The sequence below is a fragment of the Gekko japonicus genome, unplaced genomic scaffold, assembly GCF_001447785.1.
Source record: "Gekko japonicus isolate JY-2015 unplaced genomic scaffold, Gekko_japonicus_V1.1 scaffold804, whole genome shotgun sequence".
Lineage (NCBI taxonomy): Eukaryota > Metazoa > Chordata > Lepidosauria > Squamata > Gekkonidae > Gekko > Gekko japonicus.
The window spans coordinates 131,493-155,298 of record NW_015159735.1 but is presented as its reverse complement, the minus strand read 5'-3'; the positions used below and the strand labels follow the sequence as shown (position 1 = coordinate 155,298).

The 23,806-nt window shown below is 45.1% G+C and overlaps 1 protein-coding gene across 1 annotated transcript in view; it reads right to left on the bottom strand.

Annotated features, from left to right (window-relative positions):
- The window catches only part of SLC13A4 (solute carrier family 13 (sodium/sulfate symporter), member 4), an 81,289-nt gene that overhangs the window by 5,048 nt on the left and 52,435 nt on the right, over positions 1-23,806 (bottom strand). The window contains exons 8-13 of the mRNA XM_015429315.1: positions 20,914-21,104; positions 14,651-14,770; positions 7,090-7,191; positions 5,740-5,841; positions 3,116-3,213; positions 1,389-1,522 (exon numbers count right to left, since the gene is read on the bottom strand). Coding sequence (XP_015284801.1) covers positions 1,389-1,522; positions 3,116-3,213; positions 5,740-5,841; positions 7,090-7,191; positions 14,651-14,770; positions 20,914-21,104 — 747 coding nt within the window. The remainder of the gene's footprint in view (positions 1-1,388; positions 1,523-3,115; positions 3,214-5,739; positions 5,842-7,089; positions 7,192-14,650; positions 14,771-20,913; positions 21,105-23,806) is intronic.

Below are 23,806 nucleotides of genomic sequence, written 5' to 3'. Positions count from 1 at the left end.
GCTGCCCTGCCACAGGGTATGCTGACACCAGCCATGGCTGAAACCAGAGGTCATTTCGGGGGGGATCGCGGGGGATCGCAGTTCCCCCGGGTGAGGTGCAATGGGGCGGGGCACATGACGAAGCCCCACCCCTTCTTCCAGCCGCCCCCTTCTTCCAGCCTCATTCTGTTGCAGAAGGAGGAAGAAGCAGGAGGGTAAGTTGGCGTCCTCCCCCTCTGCCTGGCCGAGGCCACTCCACATGGCCTCCGCAAGGACTCCCAGCCCCATCCAGGAGCTTCCCCGAGGTAGCTGTGTTAATCTGTTGCTGCAAAATAGTCCAAGAGTTCAAACAGCACCTTTAAGACTAACAAATAGCACCTTTAAGACTAACCTTTAAGACTAAGACTAACTGAGTGGTGGGTGTGGCCTTATGACACACTTCCAGTGATAGGAACAGAAACTAAGGGCACAGCAATACATATAACATCAATACAAAGTGAAATGCTGCATAAGTTCACACAAAGAAATTAATGCTGAAATCCAATTTCCATGTTGTTTATAATTCTTGTATTTCAACAGGTGAACATCATCCAGACACCAGAGTGTCGACAAGATGTACAGAACGGGACGAACTTCTCGAGTTTTGCCGTTCGTTTTGAGAACAATCTTTATCAAACTTCAATTTCCAGTGGTCCTTTCACAGTCTAATTCACCACTAAGGTATCCAAACATTCAGGAAGGCTTCTAATAGCTCTTATCACCTTACTGTCCATAGTGAAATAATAATGGTTGGTGATAAGAGCTGTTAGAAGCCTTCCTGAATGTTTGGATACCTTAGTGGTGAATTAGACTGTGAAAGGACCACTGAAAATTGAAGTTTGATAAAGATTGTTCTCAAAACGAACGGCAAAACTCGAGAAGTTCGTCCCGTTCTGTACATCTTGTCGACACTCTGGTGTCTGGATGATGTTCACCTGTTGAAATACAAGAATTATAAACAACACTTCCGGTGATGGCAGGGGGTGTGGCCTTATGACACACTTCTGGTGATGACAGGGGGTGTGGACTTATGACACACTTCCGGTGATGTCAGGGGGTGTGGCATATGCTAATGAGTTATGCTAATGAGTTCCCCTAGCTCTTTTTCTACTAAACAACCCCTGGCTGAAACCATTTCAGAGCACGATTTCAATCAGCATTTGCTGGGACATTGGAAGACAAGAAGGAGGAAAGGAGAGACGGGAGGTGCTTGAAACAGAATAACTTCGATTGGCACCAGAGGGCAGGAGAGGACGTGATCTGAGCCAAATGAGTGTTCCTTTATGAAGCAAGGCACTGCTAATAGGAAGAGAGGCATGTTCTGTTTCATCATGGAAGGTCTCCTCACACCCGGAAGCATCTATAGTCACCTTGCATCCTGCTGCTAAAGCGTATCCTCCTCCAACCAGCACTACGATCTCCCAGGGCATTGTTTTCTGGAAGTCCTTCCAGGTGATGATGGGTTCTGCCGAGTTATCATCATCTGTAGAATCTGTAACGTCTTCTGTGTGAATATAAAACACAGGTGGAACGATACACATACAAATGCAAAGGCTGTTAAGTAGCAACTGGCTTATGGCAACCCTAGCAAGGGGTTTCCAAGGGAAGTCAGAAGCAGAGGCGGTTGGACAAGGCCTTCCTCCCCCATCCAAGTCACCACCCTGCTTAGCTTCTGAGCGCTGATGAGATCAGGCTGTACTATGCCATCATCCCTCCTGTGGAAAGATAAACTTGCCATTTTTTCCACATTTCTTAGCAAACCATATACGACAAACCTAGGCTGGTGGGAATCACATAGCCAACCATTTTCACAAAGACATATACGAGCATATATTGTTCTTAAGCGGGAACAAAACAGCTGAGATCATCATGGCTGATCCATATTTGTTTTAAACAGGGCTCTTTTTGTAGAAAAAGCCCAGCAGGAACTCATTAGCATAATAGGCCACACCCAGCAGCAGGAAATCATTAGCATATTAGGCCACACCCCTGACAGCACAGCTCACTGGCACATTAGGCCACACCCCCATGTTACCAGAAGTGTGGTCATCCAGCCACACCCACCTTTTGCTTGTTATTCTGTTTACCTTGTTTGTTGTCCACACCCAGGGCTTTTTTTGTAGCAGGAACTCCTTTGCATGTTAGGCCACACACCCCTAATGTAGCCAATCCGAATTAGTTTCTGCTATTGGGTGTGGCCTATTATGCTAATGAGTTCCTGCTGGGCGTGGTCAACTTGGGAGCCAGCCGGAACTCCGTTCCTGTGCGTTCCTGCCCAAAAATAGCCCTGGTTTTAAATTGTTATCAGAACTTCCCAGTAGTACCAATGAATGGTTAAGGTTTAAGTAAAAGTGTGTATCAGAGTTGGGATAAAACTTTGTTTCCACGCTCTGCAACATACCAGCACTTCAGGGAAAGAACTACCACTGCTCTGGCCTCAGTTCACTGAAAGGAATTCACTGTACATTTGCCATGGAATTTAATATCAATCACGTATGCCAGCATTTCCTGACCTGTCAGTCCTGACCTAAAAGTGGATCATGAGACCTGTGAAAGTGGGTCCCAGGCATTTGAAGTATCACTAATTTGGCCATGCTCTGTTGTTGTTTTGCAGTGCGTCACCATACCAAGTAAATTTGGACTTATGGGTCCCATACTAACAAGACTAGGCACCACTGATATATGCTACACAGAATGACTCTGCGGTTTTCATAGGTTTTATTTGATCAGTTTATGCAACTCTCTGAAAAGTTACAATCAGGGATTTTTCTCTCTCCGTCCCAGCACACAGTTATTGCTTGACGCACAGTGAGTTTGTGAGATAAACTTGAGTACCCATGATACTCTGAATGACTGGAACTGCTACCATGTGGTCTGTCATGACAGATCATTGCTTCTTACTCACCCGAAGCAGATGCCACAAATAGGAACCAATATGGGAAGTGAGAAGAGTTTGTGATGTGAAGCTCATCACATTACAACTAATTCTAGCCACCTGCAGGTGTGAACTTATCATGAAAGGCCTGGTTGGTTGAAGACCCCTAGGACTCTCTTAAGGAAGAAAGATGCATGAAGTTACATATCGAATTCCTCTTACCTGTCCCTTTCTTTCCAAAGCAAGGTTTCTTTGCAGGAATCAAGAAGAGGAGAAAGCCAAGGAAGACAGAGACTGTAGCATCAGTCCGGTAGCCTTTCCTAGGGAAGATACATGGAATTGTTTTACAAGAGGAAAGAGTATCAGGAAGCTACTCTTTTTCATCTCACTACAAGGACAACTATTTTTTTCTGTGCTGTGCCTTCCAGGAGATCTGTATGTTCCAGCTAGTGCTGGGGAGAGATCAATAGCTAGCTTTTATATTTCCGAAGGGAGAGTGGCTATTTTAAATTGTTTCCTTCTCTGTTCCCATGACCTCCAGTAGTCCTTGAAATGTGCTCTGAGCCCAGCTCAACAGAATTAAGTCTGCAATTATTCCTGGTGTCCATCACAAAAAGACCATAAACCAGAGGTGTCAAACTCATTTGTTACGAGGGCTGGATATGACATAAATGTCAGTTTGTCCATGTATGCAATAAAATGTAATGCCAGGTACTAGAGATACAAACTTTATAAAGGGTATAGGCAAACCCAATTAACAATATTATTTTTTACTCGAAAGACAAAGGAAAGCAATTGATTCCTAGCAGTGAAAGCAATTGATTTACTGGGGAACCCGCAAAAGCCTGGCTGTCCCAGATCCCTCCCCTGACTCTCATCCCTCATGCATATCCCACAGAAGCAGCAGGGCTGAGGAGAAGGCCTAACAGAGAGGCTGTTTCCAAAACCTCCAGGGGATGCTTTTCATCCTCCCATGACCCCTTTTTCCTCACAGGCTGAAAACAGGACCAGTTGCTTGCAGGCCGGATAAGAGCCTGGGACGGGCCAGTTCTGGCCCACAGGCCATATGTTTGACACCCCTGCCATAAACTGTAGACCTTGGGCTTTCCCATCATGTCCTAAAACATGTCCTCGCCCCCTTTTTGGGTGCTGAACATCTAGCCTTATGAGGAGTTCTGGGAATGCTAAAGCTTGTAACAATTTGATTGTTCCCAATAAAAAAGGATTGAACAGTTGTTATAGTTCTGTTAAAGAGCAGAGAATTCACTAGAAAAGAGCAAGAGTCCAGTAGCACCTTAAAGACTAACAAAATATGTGGCAGGGAATGAGCTTTTGTGAGTCACTGCTCACTTATACAGTCTTTAAGGTGCTACTGGACTCTCGCTCTTTTCTACAGCTACAGAAAGACTAAGATGGCTATCCATCTTGATCTATCTCCGGAGAATTCACTGTTGGAGAGGGATACACAGGCAAGTGGGGGCATGTAGGTGGATGGACAAGAAGGTGGGCATGGGGGGGGGGGCTGGGCACTCTCTGACCAGTGCCCCCCAAAACCTAGAACCAGCTCTGCTAAATGGGCAAAGAACTTTACATACCTTCTCTAAGTAAAACTTACACCCCCTTTGTAAGCTATGGCAGTTTTTTTTTTTTTAAAGTTATTTCCAGAAGTAGCCTCAACCCAGCATACTTGGAGATCACTGATTAACAATGTGAACATTGGAAGCAGACTTGAACTGATTCAGATTGCTAACGCAATAAACCCAGTGGTTTTTGTGTGTGTGTGGTGTGTGTGTGTATGTGTATGTATGTGTATACATGTGCATCTGGAAGTCATGGTGACTGACCCCTACTGGGGGCCTGGAGGATTTTTAGAGAGGTGACTGAATAAAGCCTGCCCCCACCTCCCGACTGCTGGTATTCCAAGGAGGTCTCCCATCCAAGTACTTGCCAGGGTCGGCCTTGCTTAACTTCTGAGATCTGATGAGATCGGGTTTGCCTGGGCGATCCAGGTCAGGGCTCAATAAACCCAGTATTGTCTGCTGTGACTAGCGGAACCGCTCCGAGGATTCAGGAAGAGAAGTCTTCCCAACTGTCCTACCCATAATCCTTTTTATTGGAGATTATGCCCATGATGTCCCTTATATGTGCCCTATTACAGACTCTGAGATCAGCCATGGATGCCCTCAGTATAGGAAGACAGGAAGGAAAACAGGAAATCCCACAGTGCTGCTGCAGTGTTTATTATTTATTTATTTCATTAATTAATTTCATTAATTCATTATTTTATTTATTATATATATTTTAGGGCTTAGCACCACAAAGGTGGGGCTAGCTACATGGGTCCTCCCTACCCACTTCTCACTCTCTCTCTTTTTTTAAAACAATTTTATTGGGATATAATAAAAAAGTCAAACACATATCAAACTTACATTTGTTATATATCCTTTCCACCTCCCCCCCCTTCTTAGGCTTCCCACAGTGCTCCAACCTCCAGCCCATGTCTTAAATTCTATTATTTACTCCTTCCACCTTCATCTCATATCTATAGGTAACTTCTTTTTCAAGCTTTGTTCTTATACGTTATATATCTCTATTCTATTAACTTTTATATTTCAATAGTTATCAAAGCAAAGCAAATTGTCCTTCACATCCCAGTATTTCTCTAAATAGTCTTTCAGATCTTTCCAATCTGCAAAAAATTCTTCTGCTTCCAAGTTTTTAAGTTTCCTTGTCATTTTGTCCATTTCAACCATACCCACTTCTTACTCTCAATCCCAGTTGGAAATTTATTGCCAGAACACCTAGTCTGAGCAAGTCCACTCATATGCCACAAAGTAGGAACTTACTTTTCAAACAAAGATGACCAGCCTGGCACAAACCCTGGCTCCCTTGTAAACCAGAGCAATGTCATCAGGATGAAGAAGAATGCAGTCACCATCTCAGGATAACTGGAAAGGGTTTTAAAAAGAAAAAAGAAAACCAGGGAAGTATTGAGTACTGGAGTACAACATCTTTAGGTTTTGCTCACTCATTCTGTGAGAGATATATACTATCCTGGAGATTTTTGACCTTAATGTAATTGATGCCCAGTGATGTTTGCATTTGATAGTTCTTGCTTTGTGAAGAACATAATGGCTCATCTCAGACACGGTGCAAAACCATGGTTTCATTAATGATGGTTAGTGCAGGTTTCTGAATACAGGCCATTCCACTAGCTGTGGTTGGTTAGCGTCTGGATCTGAAGCTGATTTATTAACCATAGTTAGTCTCACGTACGGTTTTGCATGATGTTTGAATACAGATATTCTGGCTTAATCCTGGGTCATCCTTTGGTGATGCCCTCTGAGACTACGGAGAAGAAATGAAATGAAATCATCACTGCTTGAGGCAAAACAGGATTTGAGTGACTGTCTCTGAGATGAATCCTGATTTCAGAAACCAACCGCAGTTAAGATTCACCACGGTTTTACCTTGTGTCTGAACTGAGCCATTTACTGCATTGTTTTCATTGTCTCTTTGGAACACTCAGAAGCTTTTTAATATCTTGACTGTTAATTCTCTGTTGATAGACAAGTGACCTAGGGATGCCAGCCTCCGGGTGAGGCCTGGGGATCCCCTGGAATTAAGGCTCATCGCCAGACCACAGAAATCCGTTCCACTGGAGAAAATGGATACTCTGGAGGGTGGACTCTGTGGCACTGTACCTCGTTGAGATCCCTGCCCTCACCAGGCTTCACCCCCAAATCACCAGGAGTTCCCAAATCTGGATCTGGAAACCCTAGCAATCTGCAAGCATCTGGTTGCTATGGGTGGGTGGATTTGAACAGAAGAGTATTGTGGGTTTGGAGGGGAAGGGAGAGAGAACGTGAAATCTGAATTCTCAAACCTATACATATATGATCAGATTTTTCTAACTACATCATTCAGACACGCGTATTTTGGAACCCGAACTGTTTATGCCTGAAAGCATTTGAAATGGAACAGTTCTCCTTCTGCTTGTGAGGTTTATATCACAAATAATTGGGCATCTGTTGCATAGAACGCTTGCTTTGGCTGGCCTGCCTATCTTCAGAAGGGCCACATGTGACGCTTCCAGTCCAAGGATGAAAGTTGACTCCTTTGGGATTTTTTTGGCCCTGCTGCCCACTCAGGTCCCTGCTCCATCATCACATACACAATCGTCACATTTGTTTTACCTGATACTTCCCAGTTTCTCATACTCTTCCTGGATTCTCTTCTCTGACATCTCCTCCCGTTTGGTCTTCTTCTTCTTGCTCACTGAACACGTCTCTTTGAAACTGAAGATAATTTGGAACATTGAGAGAGAGGGCAATTAGTCGATAGTCTGAAGATCCCGGCTACCTAATTTCAGGATCCGCCTTGAAATTTACATATTGGACCCAGGTGAATTCTTGACAGCATACTCACTCAGCATTTGTGACATTTTCTGTTGTTCTGGGTGCCTTTGTATTCATCCTGCTGGCAACTGCTTCTTGGTGCCCTTTCCCCTCCTTTTCTATCACTGCCCTTAGCATCATCGGCCCCCACTGGCATTTAAGTCCAAGACAGGCCAGCATGGTTACTTACACTGCCATGCATAATATATCACAGGTGCCAGTAAACAAAATAAGCGGACTGTGGATTGCAACAGTCCTAAACATCTTTAAGGACAAGTGACTCCAAGAACAGTGAAGTCGAAAGAAAAGCAGAAACAACGGCACTGAGGAACAGAGGTAGCCAGGGGAAACACAAGGGCCAAACAGCATCAGAGCATGTCAGAATTGCCCTACTACTGCTGCATGTTTCATCAGATGTAAACTCTGTAAAACAAGGTGATAAGAGATTTATCAAGTGAGCCAGTTTACTTAACAGCTCTTTTGTTGATTGCACCATGCTATTGCTTATGAGGGTTACAGCTCTTTCTTCCCCCTGCTATGTTTAAACTGCCATGTGGTTGTACAATAAGCAGTTTATTGTTATCCTTTCATTAGGTGTATTAGACTACCGCTGTTACTGTGGTTTTATTGTTTTTAGTGCTGATTGTTTGTGTAAAGTGCCAGCAAATCACAGCCGGCTCATGGTGACCCCAGCAAGGGGCTTTCTGTAGGAAGGGTATTGTTTTTGGTGGTCCACATCCTTCTTTAGTTAGCAGAGTGCACTTGGCTTTAACATTGCAGTGCTTGTCCCAAATCTACCATGTGCTTGCAAGACTACAAAGTTACACAGAGCCATGTTTCAGTTTGAAATAAAATAAACCGCTTTATTCTAGAAATACATGCTTGATAGTGCAGGGTAGAGATATAGAGAGAGTTCCTATGCTATCGAACTAGGAGACAGATGCAGATGCTGAGAGGCATCTTGCTTCTCCACCTTGTGTGCATGGAAGGGAGAGGAGAGAGAAGAGAGGAGATAGAAATAAGTTGCTTTCCCCTAAAGAGTGTTGATCTACACTTCAAAGGGATTCTCAGTGACAGTAAACAGGAAGATGCTTAGTGTCTGCCTATCTGCCTGCGACTCTGTGGTCACTTGCTTCTGGAGGCTGAGGCGTTGGGACATCACATCTGGTACTTCCAACACTTTCAAGGCAAGTGAGAGGCAGAGAGGGTTTGCCATTACTTTCCTCTGCAGAGTCTTCCTTGATAGTCTTCCTTCCAAGTACTGACCCCTCCTTAGCTTCCAAGATCTGATGAGACTGGGCCATACCATGCTGATTTCCCTCCCTGTACTGATGATGATGATGATTATATTGCTGCTAGTGTAGTTTTTGTAAATGTGGCTTTACTGATTTTGTGTAGTGGATAAGTGCGTGGACTCTAATCTGGGAGAACCGGGTTTGATTCCCCACTCCTCCACTTGCACCTGCTGATGTGACCTTGGGTCAGTCGCAAGCCCTGGCACAGCTGTCCTTGAAAAAGAGCAGTTTGTGTCAGAGTTCTCTCAGCCCCACCCACCTCACAGGGTGTCTGTTGTGGGGAGGGGAAGGGAAAGGAGTTTGTAAGCCGCTCTGAGACTCCCAAGTGAAGGGCGGGGTATAAATCCAATCTCCTCCTCCTCCTCCCCCCCTCCTCCTGTTGAGGTATGATCAATGTATGGTTGTCATTTGAATACAGGCTTTTAATGCATTGTTATTTATTAGAAATGACTCTTAAAGATTAGTAAAAGCTGCCGTGCATGCACAGAGCAGAGTGGTGAAGGTAAACTTATTAGATACAGTCAATAAATATTTGTCTGCTAGGGTTGCCAGATCCAGACTGGGGAATGTCTGGAGATTTGGGTGGATGGAGCCTGGAGAAGGCAAGGTTTGGGGAGGGAGGGAGGGACCTCAGTGGGGTACAGTGCCACAGAGTCCACCCTCCAAAGCAGCCATTTTCTCCAGGGGAGCTGATCTCTGGAGTCTGGAGGTGAGTTGCAATTCTGGGGGATCCCCAGGTCCCACCTGGAGCCTAGCATCCCTAGCTGAATCCTGCCACATTCTTAGCTGAATGTGAAGCCTTCTGCTAGGGGAAGAGCCTCTTGCACCGTAGGAAGAATCTTTTTGGCAAGAGAAGGTCTCCTTCTACTACAAGAAAGCACTCCACTTAGTTGAATGGAGGGGTTAAGATCCAACCGATTATTTGATTCTCTCAATAATATAAGCTATCATCGGTATCCAGACCATAATGGCCTTATAAAGAGTAAATTTTTCTATGGCTACCCCTTTCTGCTCTGAGCCGACTATATATTGTTATGTCACATTATTTGGTTGCCAATGCTGGGTGGGAAATTTCTGGAGATTAGGGGCTGGACCTTGGGGAGGGGAGGGAACTCAGCAGGGATGTGATGCCACAGATTCCACCCTTCAAAGCTGCCATTTCCTCCAGGGGAAGTGACTTCTGTAGTCTGGAGATGAGCTGTCGCTCCAGGAGAACTCCAGGCCCCCAGCTACATACTCCTTGAGCGCCGATTCGATTGAGTGGTTTTAGTTGCCCCTCAAGGATGCAATCCAGTAGGAATATTGATTGCACAGACCCATAGAAACGAGTGGGGCTTGCACAAGAACAGGGATTGGCCTATTACATCGTGCAAGAGTCTTATAGGGTAGGCCAGTCCTGCTATTGTCATGTAGCAGGTGAAGGAAGAAAGAAAAGGGGGCGTTGCCTAAGGCCGCTCAGCAACTTGGTTGATGAGATGAGAAATGAACCAGTGAAATCCTCCATCCCAGTTTAGCCACTATGCTGTGCTCGTGGGCACCAAACTGAGTGATTTGCCCAGTGATTTGCCAAGAAGTTTGAAGCTGTGCCTACCAAGGCTAGCCACGTAACCACAGCACTACACGGTTTCCTAATTAAATCTTCAGATAAACATATCAAACAATAGTCAAGGACAGAGTACAGTAAATTATCTGGAGGACCATCAGCCAATGCCATCGGGAAGGTCTCCGCGCCCCAAATCATTGTGTTGTTTGACAAGGAGGTTATCAGAGGTGGCCTGGTCTGACTTAGACTATTTACAGACATGAGCAAGTGAGCTGTGAGTAATTGAAAAATCCACTTCAGTGTAACTGAAGGGTAAATGTCACAACCAAACGGCTTCTGCCTTTTCCGTACCAGTGAATAAATTTTATGCTTCTATTTAAGAAAGGCAATAACAAGCACATTATATGGTTGGGTGGACTGAAATCTCATCTACATATATATGCAAATCAGGAGCATCCCTTGAGATCAAGGAGATCATTGTTGTGGTATTGGGGAGACTGGACATCCTAATAAAACTGAAGCTGCCACAAACTTTCCTCCATCATCTTTCTTTGCCCTTGTGTTGCTTGTAACTGCGCCACTGAACACCACCATACTCTTTTCGTGTCAGTTTGCTTGAGATGATGACCAATTTGGTTTTCTTTTCTTCTTTTAGGACTGTTCGTAGCTGTGTTACTTTCTCCATTGGTGCTTGTTTTACTGCAGTCTTGCTCTATGGCTGTGTTTCCCAACCTATGGGTCGGGACCCAAAACTGGGTCACAAAACCTCTGAGAGTGGGTCACGGGCCAGCCCTCCCTAATGTCCCCCCACCCTTCCCCCCGCCCTTTCCACTGCTCTCTTTTGTATTTTGGAAAACGAGATTTGACCCTGGAAACTGTATCTTCGATGTCATGTGTTAGTTGGTATTTTTTTCTCCACTGCATATACATGTTGATCATGTAAAACATGTTCTGAGAGTTACTAGGGTGAGTTTCTTAAGGGGGATTAGAGGGGACTAATGGAAGAGGAAAAAGTGGTCAGAAGCTGGAATGTAGCCTCCATATGCAAAGGCTGTGCATGTCAGAATGCCACTTGCTTGGAGTCCGTAGTGGGGGCAGCCACACCCATTGCAGTTTGTTGATTTCTCAAAAACATCTGGTTAGCCACTGTAGAAAATGGAATGCTGAACTGGATGGACACCAAGGTCATAATTTGCCTAGGGCACCAAAAAACCTCAGGCCAACCCTGGATGGGTCACCATACCAAGTCAATTGGGCTTGTTGGGTCACCATACCAAAAAAGTTGGGAACTGCTGATCTATGGGATATTTAGTAATGGACAGCTTACCCTCTCTCCTGTTTTCTGACTTGGACTGCTTCCACACAGGCACAGTTCTCCATGGGGAAAGGATGTGGCTGAGGTAGTTTCTCCAATTAAGTTAGTAAGAATGGTTCCTGCTATCTCTGTGGCAGGCTCCTGCTTTCTCTCTAGCAGAACCTCTGCTGTGGAAAAGGCTACCCAAGGACAGGAGGAAAGCCCCAATTCTGCACAGGTTTCAGAGGCTGTGATGGATGAGAGGCAGAGGGGCAAGAGATGCTGTGATGGATTGCACAGGAAAAAATGCTGCTTGTTTCAGAGAATCTGGGAGTTCAGGAGTTAATTTTCCCTGGAGTGGAGAGCTTATTTGATTGGCTAATCCTGTCACCTGAGCTGCGACAACATCCATCTCTTGTCTGATGCTTATCTTTTCTCTCTCTGTTCTCCCTGTCTGCCTCATTCACGGTTTAAATTTAGACTGCAAGCTTATCTGGAAAGGGACCTGTCTTTTCTTTATTTCGCTCTGAGAAGTACCAGGTATGTTGATAATCCCATCCAAGGAAATAAATAATAATTTCTTGCAATCTCCCAGTTAATGGGAAGGATCATGCAGTCCTGTGGTCGGACTTGAACCTAGTGATCTTGACCTTACCCTTTGGTTAACCTTTGGTTAAGTCCCTTCAAGTTTTATTTCCTCTGCAACATGCCAGTAATACTGGGGCTTTCTCACAGGGCTGAGAGACAGAATGCAAGTGCCAAAACAAAATCTTAGAAACAGATAAGATTCCATGGACTAGAGTAAGGTGAATCCTGGGTTAAAGAAAATACTTTTTGTCTGTGTCTCTTCCAAGAGGTTTCAGTGCTAACTTTCTAGCTGAATACATTCTTGAATGAACTGCCCAAAACAGGAGCCAGAGATTAAAAAGCCTCAGAATCTGCTAATGTTTCATAATAAATTGCTAGCACTTTAATTCTCGTATGGATTAAAAAAAAGTGAGGCTGGATTCTTGGAATTGCAATGTAGAATTTAAATACTCTTTGAGAAAGAGCTGAAAGAATTGTGACTCATGTTGGGACTTGCAGGAGGATTATAAATTATTTCTGATTTATTACAGCTCATTTTTTATTGGGAAACAGAAGACTCAGGAGACTGTACCGTAAAAGCCTATGGAGCAGTTCAAAGCCAGGTAAAGCTAGCTGTAACTGGAGATCATTACCATCTTCCAGCTATTCATGTACTAACTAGCATAAAAACATTTAATCAAATTTTAATGGCTGGTTTTCCATTTTAAAAGCTCTCAGTGTGAGGAAGACTTTTAAAAAAACCACTAAAAATAATGTATACACAATACACTACTAAAAATTAATACACTAGCTAAGATCAAGCTTAACGTTTTAAAAATGCAAATGTCTCCGCACTGGTAGCCTGGGAAAGCATCTGGATAGAAAAAAGCTCATAACCTGTCCATGGTAGGAGATGAAAGAGTTTGTGAGGTAAATCTCTTTGGACGGCAAGTTGTGAAGAATGGGTGCCCCACTCTTCATCACAAGCAATCTTAGACCTGGAACAACCTCTCCCCCATTAATCTCAGGAGGCAGAGAAGAAAGTTTGGGGGAAAGCTTTTCTTATGTCACTGTAGATTTAGGTAATGTAAGGTCATATTATGTCTATCACTTGTGTAAAGGTAAAGGTTCCCTTGCTCGAAAGCCAGTCGAGTCCGACTCTAGGGTTGCGGTGCTCATCTCCGTTTCCAAGCCAAAGAGCCAGCGCTGTCCGAAGACGTTTCCGTGGTCATGTGGCCGGCATGACTAAACACCAAGGTGCACGGAATGCTATCACTTGTGTAAGGTCTGTTAAATAACTATGCTTCCCCTACATGTTAAGCAGTGATCACAAATTGTTATTTTGTGATGGTGTGAGGAAATGAAAACACTTCTTCATTCCCTCAGGTTACATTTGAAGCCATCTGCTCTGTAGGTCTCTTTTTTGAAGCTCTTTGCTTATGGTGCTTGGATTGGCCTGGATTTGTTGGTAGACACATGTGATAACTGCAGGAAAAGACCACTGTAATACCCTCAGCTTTCCTCCCTGACTACTTTGCCCTCTACAGGGTAAAGCAGGGTTCCCCAATGCAGTGCCCATGGCTGCCATGTCACACCCTCCAAGCTTTTCAGAAAGATGGTGTGGCCATTGTAAGGAAGAGCTTGTTATTGGCTGACCTCATTCAAATGAAACGGTTTTCCACTGGAAGATTGGGAGGAATGGTAAGCACCTGGGCTTTCTTTAGTCAGCATGTGGTTCCATTCTACCTTCAGGCTTTCCTTCTTCCTGGGAGGTGTGAAGAGGGAGGTATTCCATTCAGGTCCACCTCCTATAACAGCCATTTTGTGTTTGGCTCCGCCTTCTTTGGCAGCCATTTTGGGGTGGGAATTCTGAAAATTCTAAAGGTGCCTGCAGACTCAAAAAGTTGGGGGTAAAGTAAGTAAAGAAGTGCCTTGCTTCTTCCCTCTGCCCTTCCCACTCAGCAGTGTAAGGAAGCCAAAGCCAAAGAGTGGAGTAGAGCAATGCTACTCACTCAGTGAGGTTATTCCCTCAGTTCCTTTGCCCCGCAGAGAGTGAGGAAGAATCAGAGAAAAAGGCCATTCCTTCCACAAGTGTCTCATGACAACAAGGAGGAAATCACTATAAGGGCAGGAACACACAGAGCACAGTTTCATGGATCCCTCCTGCTTCTTGTCAGCTTGTTCAAGAATACTTTTAGCCACTGGACAAACATCGTGGAATGGCTTATTTGAAGACTTGTAGAGGACATTTCACTCCATATTTCCCAAAGGGATGTGTACATGCATTTTGCTTCAGAGCCTTCCTTGGAGGCTGGTGGAACTGGTTGACATGAAAGGTGTTATAGGGGATGTGTAGGGGATACTATTCTTTGCCTTATGTTGCTTTATGCTTTTATGCTTCTGTGTGTGGTATTACTGGTATAGTTTTAGTTACAAATTGTATTGGCATTGGGTCTTGACTCTTTGGAGAAAGGTGGTATATTATTGCCCTGTGTAAAGAAATAAAATGCTTGTTCTAATCATTTCAGAGTTTCTAGGACTAAGATCTGCTAATGTGTTGTTCAAGCTTAAATGTCATTGGTTGTTAGCAAAACCTAGGCAGCTGCTGTGTGATCTGCCATTCTGGATCAGGGACTCTTATGCATCTCTTGCACAACTTACTTGCAACCCAGGAACAGCCAGTGCATCCAGAACCAGGTCAGCACCAACATGATGAGAGAGATGGGGAAGCTGAACAGGAACCAGGTTCCAAAATTCACCACATCAGCATTGGGATAATGGCTGTAAAGCAAAGGACCTCATAAGTGATCAAGGAAATGCATCTTGTGCCCACATCTCACCAGTTTTTTTTGTCACAACTGCCTAGGAACATCTGAACTGCAGAGTTTATGTTTTATTTTTCTGCAAGTACAAAATGCACTCAGGGTAAAACGAACACACACACACACACTTTCACTTATACATTAATTGTCTAGGAATGGTTCACACATGGTGGATACAATTCAGTTGGGTAGCTGTCCTGATCTGAAGTGGCAGAACAAAGTTTGAGTCCAGTGGCACCTTTAAAACCAACCAAGTTTTATTCAAAGTGCAAGCTTTCATGTGCAAAGCACACTTCTGCAAACAAATTGGACACGTCACAGTTCTGTATGCTTGAGTGACTGGCAGCTGAATCTGCAAATACATTCCCCTAAAATGTACCATATCAGGCAATATAAGACATATAAATGTATATATAATGTGTGTGTGTGTGTATATATTGCAGATATAAATGTGTGTGTGTGTATACATGCACACACATACACACACACCCCTTGAGATTGCCTTTCACACGTGCATGCCTTAATCAGTGATAGAGTCATAATTTGTTTGTGTGAAATCATCTCTTAGAGCAGAGAAAGGAAAAACCATGGACAAAGTGGCCATCAAATCCACACACGACATTTCAACATGTGCATAAAGATGGGGCACTCGGGGAGGAATGAAACAAACAAGCAGACAAAAAAAGGTCAAATGAGACCAAATGTCAGGACTGTCATGTTTTGAACTCCCAAGCATTTCCCCTTTATAATCAGCAGGTCACAGAGGGCTCTGATTTTGATCAGGACCACAATGTGGATAGGGTCTTTTTACCTTTCCTCCCATGATGCATTCTGACTTGAAATAGCTGATTGTTTCTCAGCCTTTCAGCTAAGAGCAAGCTTAGTGTGTAGCCTTGAAACAGTCCCAGAATGCTAGTTATTGGTCCTGCTGGTCTAAATAGAAAGGCTTTCTTTTTGGCCCAACAGTGTGCCCTGGTTCTCCAGAAAGCAGGTTTAGTGGTCAGACTGCTGGACTAGAATCTGAGACACCCAGGTTCAGATCCCCCGCAAAGGTCACCGGGTCACCTTGGGCCACTCCCTCTCCCTCAGCCCCCCCCCCCCGAATTGTTGTGATGGTAAAATGGGGAAGGTAGAACCATGTTTGCCACCCTGAGCTTCTGGAGGAATTAAGGTAGGTAAACAGATTTCTCCTTCCACACTGTAAATCAGGGTTGCCAGTTTCCGGTTGGTTGGAGGGCATTCTCCTGGAATTACAACTGATCCCCAGACTACTGAGATCAATTCCCCCTGGAGAAAATGGCTGCTTCGGAAGGTGGACTGTGTGGCATTAGACCATTCTGAGCTCCCTCCCTCCCTCCCTTTCCCAAACCCCAACCTCCAGGAATTTCATAACCTGGAGTTGGCAACCGTGTATAATCCCCAAACTGAATTGGGCATAACAGCTGTTCATGCAAAAAAAAAAAAAAACCCGGCAGCTCCAAACTCAGCCATCTAAGGATCTCAGCTAGCTGCCGTCTTAATAATCAAAAGCAGGTATCCCAAAGTACTAGCCGTCAACTTTAACAAACTACAGAAGCTAACAGAGACACTAGTGGGGCTTGGGAAAATAAATGCAATGATGTAGAAGAAGATGGCATAGACAGCACTCAGATGCAAACTGCTCATCACACGGAGATGAGCATAACAAAATCCCAACTATTTTTTAATTTTTTTTGCAAAAATGAAAAGTGGCCGTGGGAAGAAGTGGGTGACAATGAGAGTAGAAGCTTAAGCCCAGAGGTCATTTTGGGGGGGATCGCAGGGGATCGCAGTTCCCCCGGGTGAGGGGTGGGGGGCGGGGCACACGACGAAGCCCCACCCCCTGCTTCTGGCCGCCCCACTTCCGACCCTCATTCAGCCAGGAGGAGGCAGGAGAAGAGGGAGGGTAAGTTGCTTCCTCCCTGCCTCTCCCCACCCCTGCCTGCCTGGGGCCAGGGAGGGCCTTGGCGGGGCTTCCTCGCACTCCCACCGGCCTTGCAGGTCCACCGCCGGGCCTTATGATGTCAGGGGGTGTGGCATATGCTAATGAGTTATGCTAATGAGTTCTCCTAGCTCTTTTTCTACGAAACGACCCCTGCTTAAGCCCTTTCCTCCCGGCTTGTTTTTCTACTCAAACAGCTCTTAGTTTCATCACGCTGCTTTCCCCCAGCCCAGGAGTTGCAGATACAAATGTATTATTTTTTTTTTTTGCAAACAGACACTTTCAGTGTTGTGGAGACTTTGGGGATGTCATTTTGAATGGGGAAATGGCCAGTGAGAAATGTAAGGATGGCTCATGGGCTGTAGCTAATCAATGTGTTCCAACATTTTCCCTCTTCCTCTCCCAAACAAAATAAGCAGAATGTTTTGTAGGAGACTTGGGGAGAGGGATGAATATGGTGGATTGATCTATGGCTTGTGGATCTTATTACTGCCTATACTTTCCCAAGAGGCACGGGTAAATGGCAGGGATAAGCAAGCTAATGTGGCTGAAATACCCAGGAATTCTTTGTCTATTCAGATAAGACTAACCCTAGGGCTATCTCACTCATTGTACAGCAACAAAATCAGATTTTTCACCAAGTAGCAATTAAACAGGAAGCTGCCACCAATCCTAGTCCTGCTGCCCATTCACAAAGGTCACACATGAAGCTGCCTTATAGTAAATTTGTCCATCAAGGTCATTGTTGTCTCCAATCCTACCAGAAGTGGCTCTCCAGGGTTTCAGCACCTACTGCCTATTCCTTTCTAACTGAAGATGTTGGGGATTGAACCTGGGACCTTCTGCACATAAAGCAGAGCCTCTTCCACCAAGTCAAAGCTCCTCCTCTTATCACAGTCCTTGGTCTCTGCCTTTGCAGACGATGAGGGCAATGACCAGAAAGGTTTCTCCTGTCATGATGCAGTGGTCTTTAGAACACCCTCAGAGGTCCTCCTGGTGCCTTTGTTACAAAGACTTCAGCTCCAGGGAAATACCTTTTAAGTTGCTTTTGCTGATTCTTTTTCAACTAATTTGTTCTGCTCTAGCTGATGGCAATCCAGTGGTTCATTACTCGTTCTGATCATGTTACTGTTGAGCTATGTTTACACTGCATAATAATATGATTCTTATTGTGATTGTTCTCTGTAAGCCAATTTGAGCATATTTTTGGGGAAAGTAAGCATAATTATCATATCAAATGGACAAGGGCTTACTTTCTATACAGACAGAAGTGCAACGGTGCCGTTGTGGCAACAATTTATAGCTCTGAAAATTTGGGGATACCCCTAGGTTTAGGAATGCCAGTTCCGGGTTGGAAGATACCTGGAGATTTTGGTGGTGGAATATGGGAAGGGGACGGACTTCCATGAGGTATAATGCCATAGAGTCCACCTTCCAAAGTGGCCATTTTCTCCAGCTGAAGTGCTCTCTGTTTCCTGGAGATCATTTGTAGTAGCTGGAGCGTGTCCAGAGGAGGGCAACCAGGATGGTGAGAGGGTTGGAATCCAAGTCTTCTAAGGAAAGGCTCAAAGAGTTGGGTATGTTTAGCCTGGGAAAGAGAAGGCTTAGAGGGGACACGATTGCAGTCTTCAAGTCTTTGAAGGGCTGTCATGTAGAAGATGGAGCAGATCTATTCTCTCTTGCTCCGGATTGCAAAACTAGATCTAATGGGTGGAAATTACAAGGGAGTCATTACCGGCTAAATATCAGGAGAAACTTCCTAACTGTAAGAGTTGTTGAGCAGTGGAACAGTCTGCCTCGGGAGGTGGTGGATGCTCCTTCGCTGGATGTTTTCAAGCGGAGGCTGGACGACCATCTTTCGGGAATGTTGTAGGTATGTAGGGCTATCTTTCAGCTATGTTCTTGCATAGTGCATGAGGTTGGACTAGATGACCTTTAAGGTGCCTTCCAAATCTAACATTCTATGATTCTATGAGATCTCCACTCACCACCCAGACATTGGCAAGCCTACCCAGGTTGGATGAAATATCAAAAGTTGGATTCGGTAGAGGTAACGGCTACCAGTAACAGTGGGAAAGAAAGGGGGAGAACTGGATTTTCTATCCCACACAAATCTTCCTCGGTCTCCCCTGATTTGTAATAGTAAGAAGAAGGACATATTACCTATATGGAACTTGTGTTTTAAAACCCCTGCTTGCCATACATATACTTCACATTTTATGTGTACATTAAAAAAAAATCTTGAGCATAGCTCTGTGTGAATTGGCCTTTAGGACAGCCATAGAGACAACATTCCTTCTGGCTATATAAATATGCACTGAAAATCTAGACTGGATTTTATTTTGCGGAGCTCTCGGTAATATTTTTCAAAACATCTTACAGAAATTCTATTGCTCTTCTAAAGCTTTCTTTAAAAAAAAAACCCTTAAAAGTAAATTTGCACAAAAATGTTCATAAAATCTGATCGTTTTTCTTGCGAAGTCATTTAGGCACGCCTTTGACTTCATTAATTCCCATTTAATTTTCTTTATATTGTTTGCTACATTAAAAAAACATAACAATTGTTGCACTTTAAAGATTATTACTTTGCAGGGGGAACAAATTACTTGAACAGATGGAGCTATCAGTCCAGAGTCTGCAGAGATAAAGAACTGGAGGTAAGTGTAGATCTTTTTCCAGAAAGATGAAACAGCATACTGTTAAGAATAGTGAACTAGGACAGGACGTCAGCCTGTTCAAGTTTCCATTTGCCATGAACTCACTGGGGAAATCACCAAGGGAGCAATCTTAAGCAGGTCTACTCAGAAACAAGTCTCATGTTATTTGATGGAAATTATTTCCAGGAAAGTGTTTTTAGGATTGCAGCTAGGGATGCCAGCTTCCAGGTTGTGCCTGGAGATCTCATGGGTTTGCAACTGATCTCTAGGCAACAGAGATCAATTCACCTGGAGAAAATGTCTACTTTGGAATACCCCATTTGAAGCCCCTCCCCTCCCCAAACCTGGCTGTCCTCAGGCTCTGCCCCCCAAATCTCCAGGTATTTCCCAACCTGGAGCTGGCAACTCTAATTTCAGCCCATGTCTTGGCCTCAGTTCTCCATCAGTAAATCAGGGCTAGCCGTGGTGTCCCTGCAGCCCTGTTACAAAGTTTACTAAGAGAATTCACATGAAGCTTTTTGTGCATTCAATCTGAAATCAGTGGAATTGAGTTGTGTGTCAATATGTTTTGAAGCTGGCTATCAGGTAAAAAAAATCAGAAAATACTGGGTTGTTTCCATGGGCGAAGGATTTTTGCCCACAGAGTATAGTTTCCCAGCCTTCTCCCTACTTTGGCCATCCTGCCTCTGAGCTGGTCACTTCTTTCCAAGCAGGCACAGGGAGTCTCCATTGTGCAGGCCTCCAGCAGACCAAGCACTGTCTTCCTTGGCCATTGAGGCCATGGGATTGCCGGGAGCCACCTCTCTCCTGACAGTGCAGGCCTTGGGCAAGCCAGGAGACACGTCCCCCAGCTTGGCCACATGGGCTTTGAGCCAGCCAGGGGCCACCTCCCCCAGTCACATGGCCTCGGGCACAGCAGGCACCTCCTTGCGTGGATGGACCACATGCTGCCTTGACCACATGGGCCCTTCTTATCACTAGGCTGCCTGGCCATTGGCCCATAGCAGCCCTAATGGCCAACCCACTGCTGATATCCAGGCAGGTTGCCAATATCTAAGTGGTGGCTGGAGATCTCCTGGGATTACAACTGATCTCCAGGCAAGAGAAATCACTTCACCTGGATAAAATGGCCACTTTGGAAGGTAGACTCTATATGGTATTATACCCTATTGAAGTCCCTCTCTTCTCCAAACCCTACCTTCCTCTGGCTCCACCCCCTCAAATCTCCAGGTATTTTCCAACCTGGCGCTGGCAACCTTATGTCCATGTTGCCTATCAGTCTTAAAATGTCATTCTTCTTCTTTTTCCTAATCTGACTAACTCTTTGGGAACTACATTCTGATCCCTTTTAGGCCACAGCTACCAAGCGTGAGGTTTGTTGAAGGAGAAACAGCCTGTCCCTCAGAAGTCGCGACAAGGCCTCTTGATCATGGGTCCCCCCCCACCTTTTGATAAATGAGTGTATGCTAAGTGTATATCACTTACTTGTTAAAATACTCTAGGAAGATGAGGTTAGTGGAGGTGCCGATGATGGTGGTGAGTCCCCCAATGGTTGCTGCATAGGAAATGCTCAGGGAGAGGCATTTGCAGACCATCTGATCGTGTTGGGACTGATAGCGGCATTCACGGCGAAGGTCCAGAGTTTGAGGTTTGGGTGGGAGAACAAGGATCTGAGCCTGTAAAGAAACCCCATACTGTAAGTACAAACCATTTCAGCTCTGTGAGCACATCTCTCTCAAAACAAATCAGCTGCCCATTGCTAATTTGCCCATGTTAAAGTGGTTTTTTTTTTAAAATAGCTCTTGAATTTATCAACTTGGTATGGAGGAAATGCTATCAGATTCCATTAGACTCCACTCCACTGTGTGGCAGAATCATTCATATGTCAGATATATAAAATCTGTATAATGGAGGCCATGATATACCACAACTGCAGAATACTGATGCAGATAGTTCCAGATGACTCAGAACATACCAAAATTGAGGACTGAGGAAAAATAAATAAGAGATGGTTACCTAAAGCTGTTTCTTTAAAACAGTGTTGTTACTGTGCCGTTGACCTTAGGATGGCCATGTCAGAAGGCTTATAAGGCATTACAAAGGTTAGGTTTGTCTAGGAAGAAAGACTCCCTGGGTAGGAGGGGACTGGGAGATATGCTTATGACCAGGGCTTTTTTTTTTTTCCCCTTGGGGAACATGCCAGAACAGAGTTCCGGAACCTCTTTGACAAAATTATTTTTAAAATGTTTAAAAGTTCATGAGTATACAGTTTCAGTATACAGTTTGAAAACGTCATTTCCCTCTTGAGAGTTCCAGCACCTCTTTTTCAAAAAAAAAAAAGAGAGAGAGAGAGAGGCCTGCTTAGGACACTTGACCAGGACTATTCTCAAGCTACAAGCCAATTACCATGATATGGTCTTTTCCCGTCCTTTCTGAAATAAAATAGAAATCTTTCTTTCATGACTCAGGGAATCATGCCTGGGCCTTGCTAAAGCTTCTGAATGTCTGCAGATTACAAACAATCAAAGTATAAGAACAGGCAGCTTCTTTTCTGTAGAAATGGGAAGTCTCAGTCAGGACTTCCAAGTCTTTTTGACCCAGCTAGCTTCAACATTAAACCACATTTAAGGAGGCCACTGACAGTCTTGTGACAAGGCAATTTAAACGAAGTTATAGCAAACCACATTGGTAGAGGTTTGATTATTATTTTTTTGACAGATCTTCTGTATCGGGAAATGTTGAGAATCTCAGGATCAGCCCTTCTGCTTCTTGCAGTGGCAAACCACATGTTTGTGGACCTGAGCAGAAATACCAGCGGTCGCTATTACCGGGCATTGTGGCAGAAATTGAAGTGTGAGCATAAGATAGGTCGGACCACCATGCCCTGAGGGCCCATCTGAATGCTCCACGCCAACCCTGTTTAGGTGGCGAGCTAATTTTGGTTCGCCCGCGAAGTCAAATGGACCCGATGCAGTTCCAGATGGCTCTGTGGGATCCGAGGCCCCCTTGTGGTTCGTTGGATGAGCTGGTGGAGGATTAGAACTGCCGACTCTTCTCAGCCATCGATGAGATCACTCCCAGGTGCCCTCTCCGCACTCGTGATAGGCGAGCACCCTGGTATACCCAGGAGTTGCGGCGGCTGAAGCAAGAACTGCGACGGCTAGAGAGATGGTGGTGCTGTGCTCATGACGAAGTGTCAAGAACATCCTATAGGACGTTTATGAGATCCTATGAGATGGCAGTCAAGGCCGCAAAGAAAGAGTTCTATGCGACCTCGATTGCATCTGCTAGCTCACGCTCGGCCCAATTATTTAGAGTAATTCGGTCTTTGACAGCTCTGCCCCAGGGCAGGCAAAATGCTAGGGAATTGGATTTAGGCTGTGAGACATTTGCGAGCTATTTTGCAGATAAAGTCTTGGCTCTCCGCCACGACCTCCCCGCCACAATTGAAACAGTTAGGGAATTTGAGGCCCCTTGCGTGCCTTTGGTGCCGGGTTTAGTGAGTTTTGACCCACTCAGCCTGGAAGAAGCTGACAGGTTGCTTGTATCGGTGCGCCCAACCACATGCGACCTGGATCCGTACCCCTCCTGGCTTATTAAAGCAGGCCATGAGGGATTTCGAGGTGCACTGCGGGAGATTGTCAACAAGTCCCTCACCGAGGGACGGTTCCCTGGAGCACTCAAGGAAGCCCTCTCTTGAAAAAATCATCTTTGGACCTGGCCGAATTGGTTAACTATCAGCCGGTTTCCAATTTGCCCTATTTGGGCAAACTAATTTAGAGGGCGGTGGCGTCACTGATAATCTGGATGAGGCTTCCGTCCTTGATCCCTTCCAGTCTGGCTTTCACCCGGGCCACGGGACGGAGACGGTGCTGGTCGCTGATGATACCCAGCTCTATCTGATGTTAGGCGTCCAGACTCTGGTCCCGATGACCTTCATCGGGCGTTACAAGCTGTGGCTGGTTGGCTCAGACTGAGTCGTTTGAAATTAAACCTGGCAAAGACGGAGGTCCTGGGCCTGAGTCGGACTGGTCTGGGGTTGGGGCTCCCTCTCCCGGCCTTCGACGTGGTGCCGTTGGTGCCTGCGTGGGAGGTTAGGAGCGCTCCTGGACTCCTTGTTAACAATGAAGGCCCAGGTGGCAACCACTGCCAAGGTGGCCTTTTACCATCTGCGGCTGGCTCGGCAGTTGGTCCCCTACCTTGACCGTGAAGACCTGGCCATTGTGATTCATGCGACGGTTACCTTGAGACTAGACTACTGTAACGCTCTCTACTTAGGGCTGCCTCTGTCGCAAATCTGGAAGCTGCAGCTAGTGCAGAATGCTGCGACCAGGCTGTTGATGGGCCTCTCTAGGCGAGACCACATCCAGCCTGTGCT